General features: G+C 36.1%; 1 protein-coding gene across 1 annotated transcript in view; it reads right to left on the bottom strand.

Moving 5' to 3' along the window:
- The window catches only part of TTN (titin), a 303,381-nt gene that overhangs the window by 138,380 nt on the left and 139,230 nt on the right, over positions 1-25,771 (bottom strand). The window contains exons 126-157 of the mRNA XM_067471246.1: positions 24,618-24,791; positions 22,817-22,876; positions 22,241-22,324; positions 21,780-21,845; positions 21,411-21,491; positions 20,989-21,063; positions 17,698-17,994; positions 16,256-16,339; positions 15,990-16,067; positions 15,610-15,693; positions 15,275-15,349; positions 14,959-15,042; positions 14,725-14,802; positions 13,563-13,643; positions 13,111-13,185; positions 12,859-12,933; positions 12,571-12,654; positions 11,732-12,070; positions 11,535-11,615; positions 9,931-10,014; positions 9,642-9,716; positions 8,591-8,674; positions 7,734-7,817; positions 7,517-7,597; positions 6,807-6,893; positions 6,532-6,612; positions 5,926-6,018; positions 3,437-5,791; positions 2,301-2,384; positions 1,916-1,990; positions 435-509; positions 113-193 (exon numbers count right to left, since the gene is read on the bottom strand). Of these exons, the coding sequence (XP_067327347.1) occupies positions 113-193; positions 435-509; positions 1,916-1,990; positions 2,301-2,384; positions 3,437-5,791; positions 5,926-6,018; positions 6,532-6,612; positions 6,807-6,893; positions 7,517-7,597; positions 7,734-7,817; positions 8,591-8,674; positions 9,642-9,716; positions 9,931-10,014; positions 11,535-11,615; positions 11,732-12,070; positions 12,571-12,654; positions 12,859-12,933; positions 13,111-13,185; positions 13,563-13,643; positions 14,725-14,802; positions 14,959-15,042; positions 15,275-15,349; positions 15,610-15,693; positions 15,990-16,067; positions 16,256-16,339; positions 17,698-17,994; positions 20,989-21,063; positions 21,411-21,491; positions 21,780-21,845; positions 22,241-22,324; positions 22,817-22,876; positions 24,618-24,791 (5,394 nt within the window). The remainder of the gene's footprint in view (positions 1-112; positions 194-434; positions 510-1,915; positions 1,991-2,300; positions 2,385-3,436; positions 5,792-5,925; positions 6,019-6,531; positions 6,613-6,806; positions 6,894-7,516; positions 7,598-7,733; positions 7,818-8,590; positions 8,675-9,641; positions 9,717-9,930; positions 10,015-11,534; positions 11,616-11,731; positions 12,071-12,570; positions 12,655-12,858; positions 12,934-13,110; positions 13,186-13,562; positions 13,644-14,724; positions 14,803-14,958; positions 15,043-15,274; positions 15,350-15,609; positions 15,694-15,989; positions 16,068-16,255; positions 16,340-17,697; positions 17,995-20,988; positions 21,064-21,410; positions 21,492-21,779; positions 21,846-22,240; positions 22,325-22,816; positions 22,877-24,617; positions 24,792-25,771) is intronic.

Raw genomic sequence — 25,771 nt, 5'->3', positions numbered from 1 at the left:
CTGTAATTCCTATTCAAGTACTGTAGGCATACAGCTACAGTAACAGTGGTATTCCACCCTCCCTGAAATTGTGTTGTTTACTTGTCATTCCTTACTTAAATCAGAAATATACCTTTAGCAGGTGGTTCCGGCTTCTTTGGAACAGCAACTGGAGCCTTTTCTTCTGGGACAGGTTTCTTTGGTACCTCAGGCACTTAAAACAATAGTTTATGTTAATATTCTGTAGTCCAAGTATTTACAATATCAAAGTAAAGTAGCAAATGGACATAGTCCAGCCCATCAGTTATGCCAAGCTTGAATAAAGTGGAATTGCAGAAAACACCGCACACATAGCGTGACTAGAAGTATACATGAAATGAAATATAGATACAAGAGGCACAATAAGTAAATAAAAGGATTGTATCTTATTTGGTAGTTTGACTAACTGTATGTACCTTTAGCTGGTGGTGCCTCTGGTTTTTTAGGTACAACTTTTTCTTCTGGGACACGTTTCTTTGGTACTTCAGGCACTGTGTAAGGAAACATGTCAGCTTTGGTTATGCTTTGGCACAAAATATTGACAGACACAGTGTTTAAGAAACAATGGTAAGTATACAACCAATAGTATGGCCTAATGAAGTGGGGATGTAATGCTTGATTATTTTGTCTTTGCATATGGAGAGATATTACAGTAGCTTTCTCCTTGCCATAACAGAAAACAATTTTCTAATTCATTCATTTTCTTCTCAAAAAGTAGCAATGATTAATTACAGCATTTTTCTTCCCACATATTTTTTGAAGGCTATTTGCAATATAGTACTTCTTCTGTGCAAAATTAGCATGTGGTTGTTTGGTACAGAAAACAGTACCTTCTGAAATGGAAGAAAATAACATTTAAATCCAGAAATACAAATTCCAGTGTAAAAAAAACAATCTGTTTTCCATGCAGAGCAACTATGTGAGTTTTATACAGAGCACATCCTGAATAACAGCATTTTCTGGGAAGAAAATATGATTTTCTGCACAATAATGGATATTTATGTATGGAAATGTTATTTCCATACAGAAAACGTGGTTCCTTGAACAGATGATGCTTTGCAAAATAACCAAGTGTTAATTTTGCGCAGAATAAATCCTGACCAGCAAAGAGTCTCATTAGTCCACAATTCTTCTCATCAAGATTCTACAACTTTTTAAACATTTTGCAAATATTTTTGAATATGCTTTAATCTTTTCTAAGCGGAAGAATGGCAGTAGCTGCAAAATGGGATTCCCAATGCCGGCAAGCCACTAGCATAAGAGTGGGAGGACCACAGTCTGTGAGCCACATGTGTTTCCCCAGGGCTTTATTAGTGATCCCCTCACAGAACAAAAAATGAAAAGAGTTTTACATTTCCCCCCTCAATCACCCCAACAGTGTCCTCTAGGGTCCCAGAAAAGCCCCAAAGAGATTATCTGGAATTAAATTGTATTCTTTTTTTTGTAGAGGCAGGTGTAGTCTTTACGTCTTTAAATGCTAAGGTGCCTGGTCTTTCACAATGAGACTCATCTGTGTTGTAATTTTGTCTGCTCCTTTTGGTGCGAGGTAAAAAAGCCCATTTATTTCTCAAATGATTCACTGCTGAGGAAATGGTTCTAAAGATTCTCATCTTATGCTTCATTTTGGATAATCAACATCATCAACAACACCTTTATGATAAACTATTCTGGAATTAATATTTCTATTAATATTATAATCTACAAATCAACAAAGTAACATGGCTATCTTTCTTTACCAAAAAAGTGTTTCAAGAGAAGATGAATATTATTTGATGAATACTTGAAGAAAAAAGTTTATAACACAATAATTGGTAACAAACATTTAGAAGAAGTCAGACATCATTTGCCCCTGAACTATCCCACATCCAGTTATTGCTTTATCGTTAATGATACATACCTTTCGCTGGAGGTTCTTCCGCCACAGCAGTTGGCACCTTCTTTTCTGGGACAGCTGGCTTGGGTACCTCAGGCACTTTAAAGAAATAGCAATGTTTTCTGTTACATTTCAGAAAATTTAAATCTAGGTTGAAGTGTTCAGAATCAAGAGGCACCTCTAGAGATGTATCAGGAGGTTAGCGGCTATAATTCAGTGTGCACTTACACTGAAAACAATGGAGAGTAAGTATCCACAATTTTATGAATTGTGGCCAATTCCCATTATAAGATTTCCAGTTAAGAAATGAAGTCCATTTTCAAAGAAAAAAGAATGCAGTTTTCCTAGGAGGCAGTAACCACAACATTTTTTCACCAGAATTGGATCAAGACTTAGGTATGAGGCATACCTTTAGTAGGTGGTGGCTCTGGTTTCTTAGGCACTGCAGTGGTTACTTTCTTTTCCAGCACAACCTTCTTGGGCACCTCAGGAACTTTAAAGATATTAGTATACTTTACTTGAAGAATTCCAAATAGTTTATAACACAGTATGAAGATGTACAAAAGATAACGAAATGCAATTCCAGACAAACAGAAAATGACAGAAGGACATGTAATGACAATTTGGCAGGAAAAGCACATAGATGGCTGTTGGATACAAATCAATTGGTTTCCTGTAACAATACCTACACCTTTCTATCACACATTTGTAGTTGAGCTCTAAATGAACAACATGGTGCCCATTACTACTGAATACCTGCTGTCCAAATGATAAACACAACCTTTTTTAAGTGACTGAAGACTGTGGGGTACAAATTTCCAGCCTAATATCATTCATACAAAATTCTATATATATTATGACTAGTCATACTTTAATTAATTCTTTGTGCTCTTCTGTTAGTGATTGATGGAACTGGTTAGACTCTATTGAACCTTTGAAAACCATCTAACAATATAGGCATTTTCTAAGACCCACCGAACACCTCCCATGATATTTTGCTTAGGTTTTCTTGTTAATATCTTTTAAAAAATATTTTTCATCCCTGTTTTTGATCCCATGCTTTATAATTCATTATGTCATAGGTTAATAAAAAGAAGTATGCCTACACACTGTATTTGAAAGTGAAATAATCTGTAGATGATATATTTTTGCATTAAGTAGTAAATGACATTTTAGGGCATGCTATATTCATAATCAAGGAGATAGAAACATCTTGTTTTCTCATCCTAATACCCAGGAATGGTACTGATTTTGTTGGCAAATAAATGATGACTGACTTTTGTAGGAGAGGTTTCTTGTATCCACCAGATAATTAAATGTTATTAGTTTGTATCAACAGAAGAAGATTCGACAAAGACAAACAACAGAAAATTGACAAGACACTTGGATCAAGATATTAAACCATGACATGAATTTGACGTGTTACCATTTAAATATTATAAGACACAGATAATATATACAAATTTAAAAATCTTTGACACGAAACAATACAAACATGTATTAAGAGATTAAGATCCACCCTCCCCTGTTTGAGATGACATCTACCTTTCGTTGGAGTGAATTCTATAGTTTCAGGTTCTGCTTTTTCAGGTTTACCAACAACCACCTCCGCTTCAGGTACCTGAGGCTCCACTCGAGGCTTTCCTTTTCTAGGTACCAAGGTTTCTGGTTTCTTGGGTTTTGCAATTGCTACTTTCTTTTTTGACACCTGAGTCTCTAGGGTTTCCAGAATAGCAGTTTGTTTGACTTCTGGAGGTGCTGAAATTTCTACCTCTTCTTCCTCTATTTCAAACTCAATGGGTTGTGGTACTGGTTTTCTGGGTTTGATGATTTCTATTTCTTCTTCTACTACTACTACTTCTACCTCCTCCTCCTCCTCCTCCTCCACCTCGATGGGTTCTGGTTTTTTTGGTTTGGCCACAACTATTTGCCGTTTTAGTGGCTGAGGCTCTTCCATTTTGGGCACTGCAACCATCTTTTCTTTTTTAGACTTTGCAATAGCTACTTTCTTTTCTAGAATTTGGTATTCAAGTATTTCATGGCTAACAATTTCTTCTATTTCAAAAGGTTCTGCAGTTGCTATCTCTTCTTCCTCGACTTCAGCCCCAATCGATTCAGGCACCACAAAAGGTATTGGTTTCCTGGGTTTGGCAATTACTTTTTTGTCTTCCTCCTTAGGCTCTGTTGTTGGAGGCACCATGATGAGTTCAAGTTTCTTTGGTTTGGTTACATCCACTTTGGGTTTTGGCACCTGAGGCTCTTCTTTTTTGGACACTGCAACCACCTCTACTTTTTTAGTTTTCATGATGGTTCCTTTCTTTTTTGGAACTTTAGGTTCTGGTGTTTCAAGCATAACAATTTGCCCTGCTTCATAGGATTCTGCAGTTGTTATCTCTTCTTCTTCCAATTCAGCCCCAACGGATTCAGGAGTCACAAAAGGTACAGGTTGCCTAGGTTTGGTAATCACTATTTCCTCCTCCTCTTTGGACTCTGTTGTTGGAGGCACCATAACAGGCTCTGCTTTCTTGGGTTTTGCTACAATTATTTTCTGCTTTGGTATCTGAGGCTCTTCTTTGGGCACTGAAACTGTCTCTGCTTTTTTAGTTTTCATGGTAGCTTCTTTCTGTTTTGGAACTTTGGGTTCTGGTGTTTCAAGCATTATGATTTGTCCTGCTTCAAAAGGTTCTAGAGTTGCCATCTCCTCTTTTTCCACCTCAGCCACAATTGATTCAGGCACCAGAAAAGCTACTGGTTTCCTAGGTTTGGCAATTACTATTTCTTCCTCCTCTTTGGGCAATGTTGCTGGAGGAACCACAATGGGTTCTTCTTTCTTGGGTTTGGCCACAACCTTTTTCTGTTTTGGCACCTGAGGCTCTTCTTTGGGCACTGCAACCGCCTCTGTTTTTTTAGGTTTCATGGTGGCTCCTTTCTGTTTTGGAGCTTTGGGTTCTGGTGTTTCAAGCATTATGATTTGTCCTGCTTCAAAGGGTTCTAGAGTTGCCGTCTCTACTTCTTCCATTTCAGGCCCAATTGATTCAGGCACCAGAAAAGGTACTGGTTTCCTAGGTTTGGCAATTACTATTTCTTCTTCCTCCACTTCAGGCTCGATTGGTTCGGGCGTCACAACTGGTTCTAGCTTTTTTGGTTCTGCAGTAGTTATCCTTTGTTTGGGCACCTGAGGCTCCGTGATGTTAGGCACCATGATAGGCACAGGTGGTTTATGTTTAGCCACAGCTTTCTTTTCTGGCATTTGAGGCTCTGCTGTTTCGAGCACCACAATATGTTCTGGTTCAGAAGGTACAGCATTTATTGGCTCTTCTTCCACTTCAGGCTGTAATGATTCAGGCACCACAACAGGTTCTGGCTTTCTGGCTTTAGTGCCAATTATCTTCTGTTTTGGCACTTGAGGCTCTTCTTTAGGCACCATAATAGGTTCTGTTTTTTTAGTTTTAGCAACAGCTATCTTCTTTACTGACACTTGAGTTTCTGTGGTTTCTAGCATCTCAATATGTTCCAGTTTTTTGGCAATTTTGTCTGCTGGTACTTCAGGCTCTTTAGCTTTAGGTATCACATCAGGCTTCATTTCTTTAGGTTTAGCAATAGCTAGTTTCTTTTCTGTCACTTGCAGCTCTGCTGTTTCAAGTTCTGTGCTAGGTTCTGTTTTTCTGAGTTTGGCAACAACTTTCTTTCCTTTGGGTGCTTGGGGTTCTCCTGGTTTTGGCATAGCAATAGGTTCTGGTTCAGAGGGTTTAGAAACAACTCTCTTTTCTTCTGACACTTGCATTATTTTGGGTAGAGCATCAGGTTCTGCTTTTTTATGTGTAGAAACTGTCTCTGCTTTTTCAACTTTAGTAGCAGCTATCTTCTCTTTTGTCATTCTTTTACTGGGCATCTCTGGCACTTCAAACAAAATTAATTCATTATAAGAATGTGTCAACCACAAAATGCAACAGTAATATCAAACTGAACAAGAATGAAGTAACTGAAAATAATTCTGGTGTTTTTGTTGCTTTAACCTTGAAGAAACAATGTACCTTTGGTAGGTGGAACCTCTTGTTTCCGTGGAAGGATGGCAGGAACTCTTTCCTCTATTTCTTCTGGAAGAATTTCCTCATATGGCTCTGCCACTTAAAGATATTAGTTTTCTTTAAGACATGCAAGATCATACTCAGAAGATTTTAGGACAAAAAGGACACATACAAAGACTTTGAACAAACAGGGAACCCAACCTCTGTAATATGCTTCTAGTTGTCATGTAACTTCAGAACCAGGCCAATTTCAGGATTAAGGATTTACCATTATTTTTTCTTCAAAAAAGATGCAGAAATTGAAACTAAAATTGAAGTGTTTACATTAGTAATTCCACAAAACAAGGTTTCTTTCAGTTACATATAAAATGGGAGGTAGGATATCTGTGCTTAAGGGAAAATGCAAGATATATATTAGAGGTACTGAATTATGTCCCCTCCTTTGTTTATGGCTCTAAAATCTGGACCTCTAATTTCTTTTAGCCTAAGGTGGGCTACAATACCTGAAGTTGAGAGAACAATGCCTAATATGCCTTGAAACCTGGAGTTGGTTGGGCGACACAGAACACTGGACAGATAGGTTTATTAAAGCCCAATTAAAGCTGCATATACCTTCTCTGGATGTAACCTCTTTCCTAGAGATTGGAACTGGTACTTGTTCCTCAGAGATTCTTTTCTTTGGTGTCACAGGCACTTTAAAGATATTAGTGTGTTGCAAGATTTGTTAAAAATATAGAACACAAAGAAACAGACAGAGAGACAAAGAGAAACAATTTATGACATTAGTATATCAAATTTAAGACATCCATGATAATGTGTTGTGATCATGTCTTGCTCAAATGCTTTCAAATGTATACACAATTTCGTTCACAGAAGAGTTGGTATACCTTTGGCTGCTGGAGTTTCCAGTTCTTTAGTGATAGGGGCAGCAGGGATTTTTTCTTGCAGGACAGTCTTCTTTTCAATTTCGGGTGCTTTGAAGATATTAGTATTATTTAAAAACATAGTCATTTCAAAGAAGAGATTAGTGCAAATTAAAGACAAAACAAAATAGTACTAGAAGACATACACGGCAAAGATTTTGTATACAATTTTACACATAATTTCTTACCAGACAGAACTAGAGTGAAAACCAGCACTATTTCCTCCTGTACAGCTTTTCTTTCAGTATTCATTTGTGTTTTGGATGAGCTCAAATTATGTATTAAAATAATATTTTAAGCCTGTAGTTCGAAAAACACCTTCTAGAGAGTAAATCCTGCTCACTGCATTGTTTACTTTAGAGTAAATATTCTTAAGATTCTTCTGAGAAAGCTCTCTCCTCTAGAAACCACTAAAGGAGAGTTCCTTCATTGTCAGGAAACACTTAGATGTAGGAAACATTTCTGGTTTATATATGCATCCAACTAGAAGATTGTCAATGCCGAAAAGATTTTTATTGCATGTTATTGTTCTCCAAAATTGCATGATATTTTTTTCAGTTAATCTGACAGTCTATATTCTACTAAACATTAATTTCTAAAAGAGATGGGGAAAAGCAGAAACAACATGAAGACACAACTGGTTTGATTCCAATTGCCAGCTAAAGGTGCATTACCTGTAACAAGAGGTGGTTCTTCTTTAGGTACAGGAATAGGTTTCTTCTTTTCTGGCACAGACTTCTTTGGAATTGGAGGCTCTTTAAAGATATTAGTGTAATTTTGAGTGTCCAGACCACAAAGTGAAATGGAAGAGACAAAGGGAAATGGGGACAAGACCAAAAAAGTGTTTAAAGGAATTGATTGGTATGGATTTTGGGGCAAGAAGTTATGTACCTTTAGTTGGGGGAGCCTTCTGTTTTTTTGGAATGCCAACAGGAACTTTTTCTTCTATGGGAGCCTCCTCCTCCAGTTCAATCACTTTGAAGATATTAGTATGTTTTAGAAATGTCAAGTAAATGACAGGAAGACAGAACACAATGAATATGAACAGACCAAAATAAGATATGAAGCTACACATTAACAACATGGAAACTATCAAACACTGAAGAAATATTGCTCATTTATAACATATATTTACATGTCCGTACTATTTTTGCTTCCACAAAACATGAATTGGCTATTGGATCAAGCAGTTCCTTTTGTTCCTTTAGCTCGGTGGTTCTCAACCTGTGGGTCCCTAGATGTTTTGGCCTTCAACTCCCAGAAATCCTGACAGCTGGTAAACTGGCTGAGATTTCTGGGAGTTGAACTCTGAAACACCTGGAGACCCACAGGTTGAGAACCACTGCTTTAGCTGAACTGTTCTCTTCTTCCCTACAGAATGACAACCATTTTCCTCTGTGTATATATAGCTTAGAATCTTTCCTAGAATGTCTCTGCCTGTTTCTGTAAAAAATTGTAAGATAAATTCCTAATAATAATAATAATAATAATAATAATAATAATAATAAGGCTTCCATGTTGGATCAGGCCAACTACTGATTGCTGCAGTGAATTTTTCTTTCTTTAAGTTCAACCACATGGACAAATATGCACAAAACTGGATGGGATTGCTTGTTGGCATCCAATCTACAAATTAAACACTTCGAGTGTCTCCTTTTTTTTTGTTATAATCAGCGAAAATTAGATCTATGCGTACTATTTTTCTAAACTGATTTTATTTTATGAATTGAAATAAAATACCAATGTACCTTCAAATGGAGAGGGTTCCTTTTCCCTGGGAATAATATAAGTAATCTTTTCTTCCATGAAAACTTCCTCATGAACAGCAGGAGCTTTAAAAATAGTGATTTTCTCTTAGAATGTTTGATTATTAAAAAGTAAACATCAAAAACCAATGTGGAGTAATTATGAACTATTTTCAACATTTTTTTATGTTTTCAAAGACTGAACGACATTTCAAGGACTTCTTGTCCAGAAATGGAAGTTGTGGTAGTGATAATGAGATATTTCAATGTAACAAAATGGGAAAGCCAGTTTACAGTTAGTGAAGTAAGATGGAATGAAATAGGGTCAACACACTTTTAATATATATGCCTTTTTCCCTTCATACAACCGAGAACATCTTCTATTACTACTTGTTATTGGTACCAGGCATGAGCAATCCATGGTTCTAAATGGTTTTGTTAGAGTTCTGAAATTTTCACCACCAGAACTTTAGATACACTTTAGAAGCAAAGCACCAGCGCCAACTAGTTTTGTAAGTACTTTAGAACCATGGATTGCCCATGTGTATTGGTTCCTACTGTGTTTACACAGTCCTTGAATAAGTAAGGAAAGTGTGTGAGCCAATCTCATTTCCAGGTTTCCACAGCTTTGCTGAGTTTATGATGTGCCTGTGCCATAAAAATGCAAGTCTTAGATATGATCTACCTACATATAGTTATATCAATTGTGATTGTCTTTTCATTGTTGCTGTTCTAGAAATAATCATTTTCTTTCACTGTGAAGAATATTCTGTTTCATGGATAGTGAAACAGAATATTTTTCTATCTATTTATTATCTATCTATCTTCTTTTGGCAAGACATTTTAAAAACTGAATGTATATAGACTTATGTTGAAAAAAAGATTGATCTTTAAAAATCACACATTTTGTCCATACATGTGTGAGAAACCGTCGGGCCTCTGTGTTTTGGATCATTATTTACAATGCTTGGCTATGCTTCTAGGTGATAACTTTAGTGCTGAAATTCTGACAATATAGGAAAGTTAACCATTTCCCCTTCAGTATTGAATCTACCTTTAGGTGGTGGAGGCTCTTTTCTTTTTGGCACAGCCTTATCTTCAGGAACCACTTTCTTAGGCACTTCGGGCACTTTAAAGACAGAGTACTTGTTTTTAGTTATTGATTTTAGAATCTTAGAGGGGAACATCAAATGTAGGGTCACATACAGTGGACACACTGACACATATAATCAACACATACAAATGAAGGTTCATGGCACATACACACAAAATACAGTGAGACAAGACGAAAAGATTCAAGTCAAAGCAGCTTGCATCAAAATGATAGTGAAGAACAAATGTACCTCTAGGTGGGGGAGCCACTTCTTTTTTAGGAACAGCAATAGGTATTTTTTCTTCTGGGACTGGCTTCTTCTTCACTGCAGGCACTTTAAAAACATTGATTTTTTTTTAAAAAGAGTGTTTCATCCTTTGCATTAAGAATTAAGTGCAACAATGAGCAAAATAGTCTGAAGATGTTACACACAAACTCAAGAAAAAAAGAAAAAAAGACAAACAAACTTAAAACCAGGCAATATAGACAAATATAGACAAAAGCTCATGTCCAGTTTCCATATCTCTATCATCTATCTATCTATCTATCTATCTATCTATCTATCTATCCTGTGTTTTCGAAGTTCTATGATATCATAGAACTATGATATGAAGTTCTACCTCCTTCCATGATATGCTAATGGTTCTCAACTTTTGTCCTCCACATATTTTAGGATGAATTGCCCAGAATCTCTGAATATTGGTAATGCAGTCTGGGACTGCTGGGTAATATTTGAAGGGACAAAGGTTGAGAATCTCTCAACAAAAATAATCTGTCCCTGGCCCCATCTCCACTGCCATATAAAATCCAGATTCTCTGCTTTGAACTGGATTATATCGCTGCGTAGACTCATATAATCAAGTTCAAAGCAGATCATGTGGATTATCTGATTTAGTATTCTGGATTATATGGCATTGTAGAAGGGTACTCTGTTTCCAGATTAAGGTTGTGTGCATGTGCACTGCTAGATATGCCATCAAACATGCATACTAACATACATGTGGCTTGGGTCTCAATTCTGCAGCTCTATCTCCTGGAAAGACATTTAGAAAAAAATTCAAACCTCAGGAGTCAGGCTGGATTTACACTCCACATTATCTACTTTGAACTGGATTGTATGAGACCACACTGCCATATAATCCAGTTCAAATGAGACAATCTGGATTTTATATGGCAGTGTAGATGAGGCCTCAGTTTTCATGCTTGTAGGGAAGGTCTTTAAATTCAAGCCTCAATGTTTATGAATATTTAACTTAGAGCTATTGCACACAACCATATAAATCAGACTATCAAGGCAGAAAATCCTGCAATATCTGCTTTGAACTGGGTTATCTGAGTCCACACTGCCATGTTTTCCAGTTTAAAGCAGATGTGAGATTTTATTCAGCTGTGAGGAAGGGGCCCTAGTCTTGATTCCTCCTCCCCCAAATTAAAAGGTTCAATTAGGGTGTATTCTCAACCCGGCAATTTGAATCCAGTACCTTCAGATGAACTAAACTTGGATTAGGTTGACTCTAGTATGAGCTATGGGAGATAAATACCAACTAATTTAATACGTTAAATATTACTTATTTGAAGTCATGGGCTTTCCATCTGTCCTCTCTTTTTTATTTTTGCCTTACTGTCTAGCATTATTTAAAGTTTTAATATTTGAATTCAAGCCCTATGAAAAAATAGCTATTTGCTGTTAGACCAATTAACGTGTTATTAAAATCAATTTTGTTTTATTTATTTATTGCCCCATCTGTGACTTTGATGGCAAGTGAAAACTGAAATGTAATTATTGTTGCCACCTATAAAAGGGTAACTAAGTTTACAGTGTACATACAGGAATAGGTTTATCAGCTTATGTACCTTTAGTTGGTGGAACTTCTTTTTTAGGTACAGAAATTGGAACTTTTTCTTCGGGAATGGCCCTCTTGGGTAGTTCAGGCACTTGAAAAACATTTATGAATGACTTCTTAGTTATTTGCAAATAAACCAAATTAGCAAGTGCATCACAGTCAGAGTTTGGTTACAACAGAGAACAAATAAAAGAAGACTTGATATACCTATTGCAGGTGGAACCTCATAAATCTCTTCATATTCTTCGATCTCCTTTGTCTCCCGAACCTCTTCATAATACTCATATTCCTCTGGAGCTTCCTCGTATTGCTCAACTTCTGGTTCTTCTGGAGCTTCCTCGTAGACCTCGGGTTCTGGAGCTTCTTCATATACTTCAGGTTCTGGAGCTTCCTCATATTCTTCGGGTTCTTCACCTTCTTCTACCTGCAGGAACTCCTCAATCTTTTCATAGGCCTCATACTTCTCATATTCTTCATAAACGTATTTTTCAAGAGTGGGAGCAGGAATTCTTTCTTCAGGAACTGGCTTCTTACGCACCACAGGCACTTTGAAGATATTATTAACTTTTTATTATTATTTCAAATACAGGTTTTTACAAAAAAAAAGGCACACAAAATGTAAATAAAGACACTTTAAATACAAAATAGTTTCAAGATGTTATTCAAAATTAAAAAAAGAGGATCTTTAAACTAAAATAAAACTGTCAGCTGCAATAGGTTGGAAGATATTATGAGAAAATTATATTTTAAAGACATTTAGAGAGAGCATTGTTTAGAGTTCGTTCTTTCATCTTAAGTACTATAATGATTTTACAAATGTATAACTCTTTTAGAATATAAATAGAAAGAATCTAGGCAGACATTTTAAAATGATTTGCAAGATATGAATAAGAAAGAAACATATACAATATACAATGGAAACATTGCCAACTTCATGAGATAAATTGCTTCACATATATTTGACAGACTAAAAGCAAAACAAAACAAAACACAGAATTTAGAGACTTGGAAGAAGAATGGATTAATACAGGTAAGAAGAGCTGTACCTTTTACGGGCGGTGCCTCCACTTTTTTAGGAGGAACAGCAGGAACCTTCTTTTCAATGACAATTTTCTTGCGCTCCTCTGGTTCTTGAAAAACATAACACCACTTTAACTTTTGGCACAGCATTGGTCAAATGACAAGACTATAACTAATGTACAGACATACAACATGACACAAATACACAAACCGCTTAGTTAAACTTAATTTGAGTTCTTAGTTAATGGAGTAACAGATATTGTTTGTTAATCATAAGATGGATGCTTCCATATATTATATAGATGAATATATACCTTTTGGTGGTGGAGCTGGCACTTTTTTGAGTACAGGCATTTTCTCTTCTGGGACGGGTTTTGGAACTTCAGCCACTTTAAAGATAGTATATTATTTTAGGAATCTGATCACAAGCCATTGTGGATCATTTTACTAGACATCACACTGTTTGAATGATTTATGAGGATGCTTTAACACTTAACTGAACAATACAAACAATTACTAAAACACGAAAGAATGTTTTTATGATTTGTTGTAAAGATTGGCAGTACCTTTTTTGGGAGGAGCTGGCACCTTTTTGGGAATAGGTACTTTCTCTTCTGGGACAGGTTTAGGAACTTCAGGCACTTTAAAAGATATATTAGTGGTTTAAGAATCTATTTTTCAAATCAGAATTCTCACATAAAGTTGAAAAACAAGAAAAAACATAAACAACAATAAGTTGTGTGCCAAAGGCAAGAAATTAGCTGAACATAATAAGGAAGATGAAGCAGCCATTAAAGAACTCAATGAACAAAACACCACATCAAAAATTGCAAAGCACAAAACTGACACAAAGTTATTTCACGACACACAGTTATGAAATATTTCACATACATGGTCATTCTAATTCCACTGAAAGCAGTGGCAGCAAGATTTTGTTTTACCTGGATAATCATATTGTTAGTAGATTTTAGGGAAAGATGGCGAAGAACTAATTCTTTGTACATATAAATTAATGTACCTTTTTTAGGAGGAGGCTCCACTTTTTTGGCAACAGTCACAGGTATTTTCTTTTCTGGGACTTTCTTTGGAACTTCTGGGACTTTAAACATATATTTTCAGATTAAGGATTTTGTCTTTAAACTAATTTCAACATAGTTCAACAGGGAGTGGGCAAACATTTTCAAGAGAATATAGGCTAGGGGTTCATCAGGCTCATGCATTACTAGTGGAATTCAGTGCAATATTAACTTGGTAGTAACTTCCACAGACATAAGACCTCTTCATATTGGCTCCTGGAATTGTCACACATTGTGACAAATCTGGTGGCCACTATCAGGGGATGTGTGTGAACCTGTTGCCCCATGCCCTGCTTCACCTGGCTTACCCACGCAGGGTGACCCCACAGGGGGAAGCAACTATATGGCTTTACCCCATTGCTCCAAGATAACACAGGAAGTATCTTGTGTTGTGGCAGTGGTAGCATTCTCCGCCCCTTTAAGCATGGAGCCCCACCGGAAGTACTAGTACATCATGGAATGGGAGCCAGCGGGCTCCTGTGCTTAGCAAAGTGGAGCATGCCACCAATTCCCCCCCCCCCCATCTGATGAGGTCATTATACTTAGGTCAATAGTCCTTCTACCTCCACATGATCTACACTGCTTTGTGGTGGTTCTCCAAGGTCCCTTCCCAGTCCTGCTTGGATCTATCAGCAAATCATTTAGTTGTAATTAATCCCCCCTGAAAACACTTTGATCCCAGGTATTTACTCCTAAAGATTGCAGTCTAAAGATCCTTCATATTTACAGAACTAACTCTATACTTCTTTCCAGCCCTTGTTTTAGGAATAGCTGCAGACATCTTTGATAAGAAATTATTAGACTTGCATATATTTTTTGTTTTGCAAATTACTTTTAAACATATATACAAAAACGCCAAGAAATAAGCAAGATCAAGAAAATTTGAAATAAGTAAGGTTTGGACTGTCAATGATCATACAAATGGAATAAGCTCCATTTAGTGGGCTTTAGTACTGAATAAAACATAAGGAAATACGAATCAACAAATAAAGAGAGAGGAATTTCCATGGTTTTAGAAGAAGTAAACCATTTCTCTGCTTCAGAAACAAAAATGAAATAGTCAAGAGTTTGCTTCACAAGAAGCTTAATTATGAGTTGCTGTACCTTTTGCTGGTATTGGTTCTTCTTCTTCAGGTACAAAAACAGGTACCTTTTCCTCTGGAACACGCTCCTTTGGTGGCACTTTAAAGATGTAATTTGAAGAAAGTGATTTATCCGTGTATTGTCACAAACAATCAAACAGACCACAATAGAAAGAGTTGACAATCATACACAAGGACCACATTTAAAAATATTTGAACAAATACATGAGAAGATTGCTTCGAAGGGTGGATATACCTTTAGCTGGTGGAGGCTCTGGCTTTTTAGGCACAGTGAGAGGCACTTTTGCTTCTGACACTTCTTTCTTGGGTATCTCAGGCACTTTAAAGATATTAAAAAATTGACTTTGTAGATACATGATATCACAAACAGAAAGAACTCAAAGCAGAAGACAAAACATGAATAACATCAATGTCTAGGGAGACATGATTGCCAAGCAGTTTGCACTGGATGTTGTAGCACAATTAATCTTGGACTTTATACTATTAGGCACATATTTGTAAGTTACACACATACATATAATCTTATATTTGGAATGTAATATATGAGTTACCTTTGGGTGGAGGGGGTTCTGGTTTTTTAGGAACTGCAACAGGTACTTTTTCTTCTGGCACAGGTTTTTTCGGCACTTTAAAGACATTAATGAGCATTTTTTTTTAGTCTTTTTACCTTTTCCCGGTTTGAAATGTAACAGAGCAAAAGAGTCAAAATCTGCCTAAGCTAGCTATTGCATCTGAATCACATTGGGTCAGGGAGACTTACAGACTAGCTGTTTCTCAAAGCACAAGAGTTTTGGTTTTTATTGATTGAATATAACAAGAGTGATTTTTCATAATCTTGCTCAATTAATACTAAGTACAATCTGGATGTGTCACAAATTTAATGTACCTTTAGCCGGAGGAGCTTCGACTTTTTTAGGTACTGGAACAGGTACTTTCTCTTCAGGGACCACTTTCTTAGGCACTTCGGGCACTTAGATGGAAAGATATCAATCAATACAAGACAATTTGTTTTGACACAAGAGACAGAAGAGTCTCTCCAGACACAAGTAACAGATATAAAAGAGACAGTTGAAAGAAGAGGAACAATCTTTCTTAACAAGAAACAGATATAAAAGGAGACATTTGAAAGAAGAGGGACAATATTTCTCAACAAGAAACAGATTGAAAGAAGAGGAACAATCTTTCTCATCAAGTTAGATTTAACAATGCAGAAAGGAATCGGGGCAGTTAAGCTTAGCTGCACATGGCAAATGTCCAACTGATTACCTTTAGCTGGTGGGACTTCTTTCTTTTTAGGCACTGGCACTTTTTCTTCAGGAACAGGTTTCTTTGGCACTTCCGGCACTTTAAAGATATAGTTTGAGATTGTTGATGAGGACACCACACCATCCACACCACATTAAAACAGAAGGACTCTACTACAAATAGGGTTAAGTTTTTTTGACACCCCCCAACCAATGGACTTAGATCAAGAACCTTAATAAACAGGGGATGGGAAAGGAGTCAAGAACATCAATGAAGACATGATGTACCTTTCACTGCTTCCTTTTTCTTGGGAACAGGCACAGCAGGAACCTTTTCTTCAACAACAGGTTTCTTCTTGGGTACCTCAGGGACTTTAAAGATAGTAAATTGTATTGAAAGAAATGTCGACACACAAAAGTGTTTCAAAACTGTAAGCAGACAGACAGCTGTATTGCAACATTAAGGTTTAGTTCCTACAATGAGTGAACTTGAAGGAGTGATAGTTGTAAAACTCAATTATAACAAGGGGGCAGGTATACTCTATGTGCCATTTAGTGGTTGACTTGAATGGAAAATGTGGTTGCATTCACATCCTGAAACCATGGTAACAGAATGGTGCACTGAATGACCCATTGGGCTGATAGAGAATTGGGGTTCCAATATTTTTTTTATGAATTTGGCTACTCTTATGTGATGGAGGAGCATGGATGGCTGTGGGGGTTGGATAAGAAAGAAAAAGGAACTCTCACAGTGGGAGCAAAAGTCAGCTTGCATGACAGTGGATTTTGCTCAAAGGGTTGAAAGGAAAATTGAGATAAGGGCAGTGTCCCAGCGTTGCAGCACTTAGGAACCACACTACCACCAGACGGATATTTTGGTATTACCACCAAAATTTGGTTTCAGCCACTGAATTTGTTTCTGCTTCAGTCATCACAACATTTGATGGCAACTGAAGCAGAAGGGTGCCATTTTCAGTCCTTAAGATACAGTGCATGGATACTGCTACCCAGCTCTATAGAGAGGTCTGGCTGACAAATATGGATGAAGCTGTCATCCTCTTATGCTAGTCATCTAATTCCTAATTCCATTCCCTTTTGCTACTGTTGAGCGCAGAGCTAAGATATACACAATCTTTTAATTTTTACCTGCCTTGTCAACATACATATGTATATCTAGGAGAAACATCCTCTTTGATTCAATGGAATTAATATCTATCAGATTGCACTATCATATTCCAAGTTTTCCAAAAGGAGCTGATTTACTAATTAAATAGTTCATTAAACATGAAGACAAAGAGTAGGGATTTGAGTTTCTCCTTAAGGATGACGTGTTTTGTTTAATTTTAGTTTTTAAAGTTATAATTCGTATTTATATGTTGAGTTGTATAAATTTTGTTAATATGGATATATTGTTGTTGTATTCGGGCATTGAATGTTTGCCTTTTATGTTTGGAATCCACCCTGAGTCCCTTTGGGGAGACAGAGCGGGATATAAATAAAGTTTTATTATAAAGTTAATTTTTAGAACATTCCTAATGTAGTAAAATATTCACAATGTCCACTAGAGCTATACATAAATACTGTATGAATGCCAAAACATACATCACTTGAAGTATCATCAAAACGTTAATGACAAATCAAAGCCAAAGAAACTAAATCCAAAAGAAAACAAGTGTCTAATGTAAGAGTAAAGAGCCATATATGTCAGTGCACTTGAAAGCTCCATTTACCTTTAGCTGGGGGAGGTGGAGGAGGGAGTTCTTCCTCTTCTTCATATTCAGGAACTTCTTCATAATAAGGAGCCTCTTCCACTTCCTCATATTGAGGTACTTCTTCTTCATTGTGAGTTACTTCCTGTTCGTAGTGGCTGATCTCCTCCTCATATCGGGTGACTTCCTCTTCGTATTGTGCAATTTCTTCCTCTTCGTACTGAGGAGCCACCTCCTCTTCCTCCTCCTCTTCTTCATATTGGGGAACTTTTACGTGAACCACTTCTTTTTTGATGACAGTCTTACGAACCTCTGGCACTTTAAAAATAAGAATTTTCAAGACCCTTAGCTAAGATATCCACAAATACTAAGAACCAAAATTCAGTGTAATGCAAGAATTAGGCTAAAACAGAAATACTCAGAAGCACAGAAGTAACACACAGCATACACGTATAGCACATAAAGAAGACATACTGATAAAATAACAAATGTACCTTTAGCTGGGGGTTTCTTCACTTTTGTGGTAACAGATATTGGCATTCTTTCTTTTTTGGTAATTCTCTCGGGCTCTTCAGGAACTTTAAAGACATATTATATTTATATTTAAGAGTTTTTGTAATGCCACATACAGAAGGACACACAAAACAGCAAGAAAGACAACAGAAATACATGTGTTGCCAGTCAAAATGAAAAAAAGATTTGGAAGAGAAAGATTAAAGCTTTTATGCAGGTATACTCTTCAAGTGTATGTGTGTGTTTAATAATATTTGTATGATTGATAAGATTTGTGGAAGATGGATGCAGGTAAATAATTTACGAAAATCAAAAATACCTCAGACAGAAAGTTTCTATATTTCAAGAGGATTGATAATTTAATAAAAAGACTGATCCTTATTTTTCCAATGTAAGACATATGTGCTCACACAATAAATTGCTATCACAAATCAGATAGATAGAAGTAATGGAATTCTGGATTCCATTTAGAATTTACTATAGCAAATCTATGTTGGGGCTGTTTAATTTCTCTAAGACTTTTCTATATTCTTTCTAAATGCTGACCCTTCAAAACTTATAATGCAAATAAATTAATCTACTATCTTGAATGAGGGAGGAATTATCAACTTTACAGACTGCAACAACAGGAGTCGTACTAATCAGAAAAAAGAAGGAAGAATTTTGGCATATTATGCACTTCATACTGCTAATCTATTTTGCTTCTTAAACAAAAATCAAACATTCAGGAGTTGTGCTTTATATCAAAATAAATAACATTTTTCCTAGTTGTTAACTGAGATTCAACATCTTCAGCATTTTTTATGAAAGAAAAGATATTTTTCATGTCTGTGAATCCATAAATGAGGCCAGTTCTATTATTTGATTTAGTATTAAACAAATAATAATAAAGCCTTAGTTTTCTTGAGAAACGTAATAATTTTGCTAATACAAGAGCAATATTCAATGCCTTCATAAAAACCCTCAAATTGAAGTGATTATCTATTTTAAAACTTCAGGTCCAGAATATGTGTTTTTTCCTGGTTGACATCATACCTGTATATGAAACATCCTCTTCCGTATGAAGAGTAACAGAGACTTCCTCTGCATATCCCCAGTGCTCTTCCACTGCTGTTATTAAAAATAGAGTATTTATCTTTAATATAAAGTCTAGAAAACACTGACTGTGATACAAAGTAAGAAGTTTTATCAAACCAAATATAACTTTTGACCTCATCACACGTGAAAAAACAAGCCCCAGTTCATTCACGGAGCCCTATGCTCTCCATCAGACAATGTTGGCTATCTCTATGGGTGAACTGGGGTGGCAGCATGGTAAGATGCTGCACCATCAACATGGTAGCCTCCCCGTGTTCCATTAGGAACAACAGGGCTACTGCAGGCTTAAGGTGACGCTTCCTCACATGTGATGGGGAAGCATCAGCTGCTGGTCAAGGTGACAGGACTGCCCTGTTGCGGCTATGATTTGCCATGGAGGCTGGCGAATCACAATGCTGGACCTCATCCATGTGATGAGGTCCTAGTTTGAAGGCTAAAATACAAGGATTAAGAGAAACATTTGTAGCACTATCTCCTCAATTATGTTTAGAAGGAAAGAGGGGTTCCAATCTTGAATATGAGAACTAATAGAGTTTTGGCACATTTAATTATCTATAGGGAAGTTTCATCCAAAGTGTTAAGTACCTTTTTCTGGAGGAGCTGGTTTTCTTTTGGGGACAGAAATAGATACTTTTTCTTCTGAGATAACTGTCTTTGGTGCTTCTGGCACTTGAAAGAGAGTAATTATAAGAATATCATTGTGATTTTAAACCATTCTCTGTGAAGTGTTGGTACTGATAGTGAAGCAAGATGATGATGGACAAAAGTTAAGACACCATCAAAACAATTATTCTGATAAAGGAGTCCAACATAGCAACGGAATATTAAACAGATGCACATACAGCATATATTACAGACACCATGTAACATTTAAATAATTCATGAGTTATTTCCAATAAGTGGTTATGTTATATACTCAGTGCATAGCATTTATGCAACTTATATAATAAATATGATATAGATTTCTAAAGAGATAGTATCTATAAAATCATGATAAAGCACGCCAGAAACCAAAACAAACAAAAGATTATAACTACGTAAACAGCAGAAAATTAAGAGAAGCTTGTTGCATTCACATCCACCATTTTCAACAACAGAAAAATGTAACAAACACAAAACACACAACCCAAAAGAGGAGATCTAAAGAAAATGACAAACTGACAAAAAATAATAAGAAATACTTTTGCAAAAGACATTACAGATTAAGGAACCAATATGCCTGAGCATTGCAATGAGTTGTTGCAGATCAATTTTGAGCAGCTGCTGTAGTTGTGAGACCAAAGTGTCTACTGAAATTCAAATTCTTGAAACTAAGCATTACATTGTTTGGAGACAGAAAAATTACAAAACAACCAAAAATAAACAAGTTTGACCCTAACTTTGAAAACATTAAAAATGCCTTTTAGCATTTATAATTAATTAGACTGCATCAAACACAGCTTCATTTGATTAAGTTGTCAATTAAAGTTTGCACCATAAAATAAGAAGTACATAGTGCAAAGCACTTCAAGGTTTAAACTACTTGACGTAGAAAGGAAACGAAGATTCTCTCCTTTTAAAAGGAGGGGGGGGGGTTAAGAACATCTCTGTAAAAGTTTGATTTTTTTCAATCCCCAGAAGATGTCTTTTCACAACTTCAGTAGGTGCCTGTTCCTGCTTTAAGCAAATGTTTTTTCATGTGTTAAGATAAAGCTAATGTACCTTTAGCTGGTGGTGCCACCTCTTTCTTTGGAACTGGAACATGGACCTTCTCCTCTGGTACAGGTTTCTTTGGCACTTTAAAGATATTATTTATCGGGGAATTGGAATTACTCGACTTGTGACAAACATAATTCAGTTACAATAAAAGATTAATGTTAAGAAGACATTGAGAACCACAAAGAAAGCAAAGAATATGCAACATAATAAGACCAAGAGGACATGGGAGCTACTACAAACAAATTTCACAAAATATTTTCCTTTTTTTGTTTATTTGTCCCCACCCCATGCTAGAAATTGCTTTTTATAAGTATTCTCAAGGGCAAAATTGGTTCGCCTTGACAAGGAAAGGGACACATTTTTGAGCTTTCTGTACAATTTTTGATTCCCAGAATATTTATTCTAGAGAATTAATAATGATGTACCTCTTTTTGGTGGAGCTTCCTCCTTTTTAGTAATAGATACTTTTTCTTCAGTGATTACTTTCTTCTTGTGGACTTCAGTCACTTTTAATAAAAAGTAAAGACATAATATATAGTTCAAAAGGGTAGAAATGTTTTTGGAAGAGGATTTGTCTTTTTAAAAAATATACATAAAATACATAGGGGACAGCAAGAGTTTGAAGAATTGACAACATTGACAGAAAATTAAAAGGGAGCCCAAAACATGGTGATGCTCCCACAAAATACTATTGATCATGAAACACAAATGGATCCCAAGTGTAATTGATCCATACACAAACAATAAGTAAGCAAAATACATTTCTGAGAAGATTTTTGTTTTATTTAATTTACCTTTGGTTGGTTCAGGTTCTTTTACTTTAGGTGGTACCCGTTCTTCAGGAGGCGGTTTCTTGGGCACTTAAAAATATTATAGAATTTTGGTCTTATTTTAATACCACTAATAAGTACACACGCATATGCGCACACACTCACTCACTGAATAAACAAACAACTAGATTGCTTAGAGAAAGGCACGTGTAATTTAAAAAAGAGATTAATGTCAGTTCAAGTATTAGTATATTTTTTTTGGGGGGGGGACTTAAAATAATTTTTGAAATGTGGGGAATGTTTTCATACCATTAAGAAAGAACATACTTATAACCAGAGACACATACATTTAATTGAACAAACACACAACAATGGTTAATGTTTAATGCAAAAGAGATTATGATCCACCTTGTCACCATTTCTGCCCCCCACCCCCAAGATAAGATGATGTAAAATAAAACAAAGCAAGCTTTTTAAATGTATACCTCGAGCAGGGGGAGCTTCCACTTTCTTGGGAACAGGAACTGGTACTTTCTTTTCTGGTTCGGGTCTCTTCCTGACCGCTGGCACTTCAGAAATAACATTCCAAGATCAGTATTTTTGTGTATGTGTGACTTTGTATCCCATGCCACAAATGTACAATAGAAAATATATTGAAAAATGAAGACATACAGAACAATATATATATATTCTTAAAAAAGAAAGAAAGAAAATCAAGATGAGCCATTGAGTTGGATCCAGGATTACTATTCTACAGAGAACTTCTTAGTGAAACATTTACATTAGTAGAACACGAAAGAAGATGATCTTTCCTGACCTCCCCTGTCTCCTGGAAAAGATATTACACCATTAATTGGGCTCAGTTCAAAAGTGAATCTTTGAAAATCAACCAAACAAGAGAGATATAGATATTGGCTACTGGGTATCGGTTGGCCATGAATAAAGAAAAAAAAGAAGAAGCCCACAACACTCCAAACACTACTACTACAACAAAAAAACTATGAGACAAACAGTTATCAAAGTTTCATACTGAAGAATTTATACTTTTATGCTAAGATTACCTGGTGGTACTTCCTCAGCAACAGTAACATGTTCGATCTCCTCAGTATAATAGGCCTCTTCTGTCAATGTAAAGATAGGATTAAGATTTTCCAGTTGAAATGCTGGCATAAGAATATAGATAAAGTTTACACACAGAGAGACACACACTACATCATAACCGCTGCCAATTCCTACAAGAATCCATTAGGAGAATCACATTCTTTCCTTAAGTTTCCTACTATGTGCAATCTGTACTGGCAGATGTAGTCCTTACTGAGAACTAACTAGGACATTAAGATCATCTGGGGAGGCCCTGCTCTCAGTCCCGCCTGCATCACAGGTGCGCTTGGTGGGAACGAGAGACAGGGCCTTCTCAGTGGTGGCCCCTCGGCTGTGGAACAACCTTCCTACAGATATTAGATTGGCCCCCTCCCTATTGGCGTTTCGGAGGAAAGTGAAGACTTGGCTGTTTGAACAAGCATTTGATTAAGCAGTGTAATGAATATAGGAACATGGATTAACGGATGATGAGATTGAGATTGGATTCTGATTTTACTGATGTGACGCTAATGATTGTTATATTGATGTTTAATTGTTGATGATGCTATTGTTTTAACTGTCCATAATCGTTTTATGATGTTTTGCATTGAATTTTGCTGCTGTTAACCGCTTTGAATTGCCTGAGGGCTGAGAAAAGCGGTATATAAATGTAAATAAATAAATAAACTTGCATTCTGTGCACTACATGTAGGGGCAAATCTGTATTGACCATAAAAATAGATAGACATGTCCACAACTTCTGAACTCCCCCCCCCCCCAACTTAAGCATGTATATGCTTGCCTCAAATAAATAACTAGGTCTTCAAGTTTTTTATGTATTTTTCCTTCCTTTTGACCATATAACACAAAACAGAGTCCATTACTTAAATTACTACACCATCATGCTGGCTTTCATATTTGGGTGACTACAATATATTTATATGTGGATGTGGATGTGTCTTTGTTTTGATATTAATGTTGTTTATACTAATGTTTTAGGGGGCTTTTTGACTTTTCCATTTAAACCATATACAGTAGTAAAAAAAGAAATTAAGAGTAACAAAGCTACCACAGAAGTAAACTCTGTTCAGAATAAGTGGTAGAATTTTAAATCAATATGTAGATGTCCATATTGGCATGCCCTATAATCTGAGGTGTGTATGGACAGTGAGAAAGTACTTGGAGTTTTAAGTATGAATTTTAAATTTGTGTTTTCTCTTCTGTTCTGTGCATTTTAATATGTATTTTATAGAACTACATTTCAATATGTATTTTTTATAGAAATACATTTTAATATGAATATCTGTGGAATTTTTATAATGTTTATGTGTTCTGTTTATGCTGTAAACACAAACAGAATACATAAACATGGGTTATTATTATTATTATTATTATTATTATTATTATTATATCTAAAAACAGTTCCTCGATATGGAAGACATCCAGATCATGTGAGTAGCTCCATGTTCACATAAAGTTTTCTTCTCTGCAGATGCATTTTAAAGGGCAAGCAGTGGGAATGGACAGTCTGCAGTTTATTGTTGATTTTGTTGAAACAGTGTTGTTCAGCACTTTGTTAAACAGGGGTTAACTTATGAGCTCTTGACATTAAAAGTTGAAATAGTGATAGTATTCTTAAATTTACTAATTAATCTTTAATTCAGATTAACCTACACATTTCTAAGTGACGCTAATCATATTATAAGCACCGTAAAAGGATTTCATTTCAAAAGTGCATAAACTGTAGTTCTCATATTAGGTATCTTTCCAATTGTAGCATACCTGACACTTCTGAAATTTCTTCCTCCCTCTCATAAGATATTTCCTCTCTTTCATAAGATATTTCCTCTCTCTCATAAGAGACTTCCTCTTCTCTTTCATAGGAAATCTCCTCCTCTCCTTCATAAGAAATCTCCTCTCTTTCTTCTTCTTCCACTTCTTCAGGCCATGTTTCCACTGTTGACATTTGAAAGAGGAGGTTATTTTCCTTACACTGGTCTGGGGTGGGGTTTGGGTGGGGATTGAGTCACGTAGCAATTCTCATCAATTTAGTTGTTACAGACATGCACACAATGGACATTAATGGGGTCACAAAAACAAAAATACAGACACAGTCGAATACATGGTATCAGTTTCAGTTGTAAGAATGTCAGAACATTCCCGCTGCAAGTAAGAACCAACAGCCGGGGAATTAGAGCTAATCACTACAAAGATATATATGTTCTACTAAGACTTTTTCCTAACCTTTGGGATTCCATTATTATCATGTTCTTGAGGATGGACAGTTCTCCTTTGAGAAATTTGGGTGGAACATTCATGCAAACAAGGCTTTTTTGTACTACAAATGCCCTGTAGGTTTAAATCAGTGGTTCTCAACCTGTGGGTCCCCAGGTGTTTTGGCCTACAACTCCCAGGCCAATTTACTAGCTGTGAGGATTTGAAGGTCAAAACACCTGAGGACCCACAGGTTAAGTACCACTGGTTTAAATTATCTTGATTTATTTACACATTATATAGGAAAAGGGTGTATTTACATTGTAAAATGAATCCCACTTTAACTTCTATGGCTCAACACTATGGGATCCTGGGAGCTGTTGTTTGGTGAGAGACCAGAACTCTTTGGCAGAGATGGCTAAAGACCTTGTAAAACTAGCATTCTCATGATTCCATAGCATTGAGCCATGGCAGATAAAGTGTGTCAAACTGCATTCATTCTAATGTAGAAACTCCAAAAGATTAAAATTAAGGTAAGAATTAAGTATTAAGATAAGATTAGAAAAGATAAAAAAGCCTATTTTCCCCCTAGAAGAGCTATTTTTGATCACATGGAACAGTGTGGTGCAAAGAATTTTCTCCATTAGCACAAACCCAGCCAGATTTCATTTGCCTAGTCTCCACTGTTCATTACACTGTAATGTTAGCTCTGATCAGCAGTT

This window comes from Anolis sagrei, chromosome 1, assembly GCF_037176765.1.
Source record: "Anolis sagrei isolate rAnoSag1 chromosome 1, rAnoSag1.mat, whole genome shotgun sequence".
Lineage (NCBI taxonomy): Eukaryota > Metazoa > Chordata > Lepidosauria > Squamata > Dactyloidae > Anolis > Anolis sagrei.
This window is presented reverse-complemented; position numbering and strand designations above follow the sequence as displayed.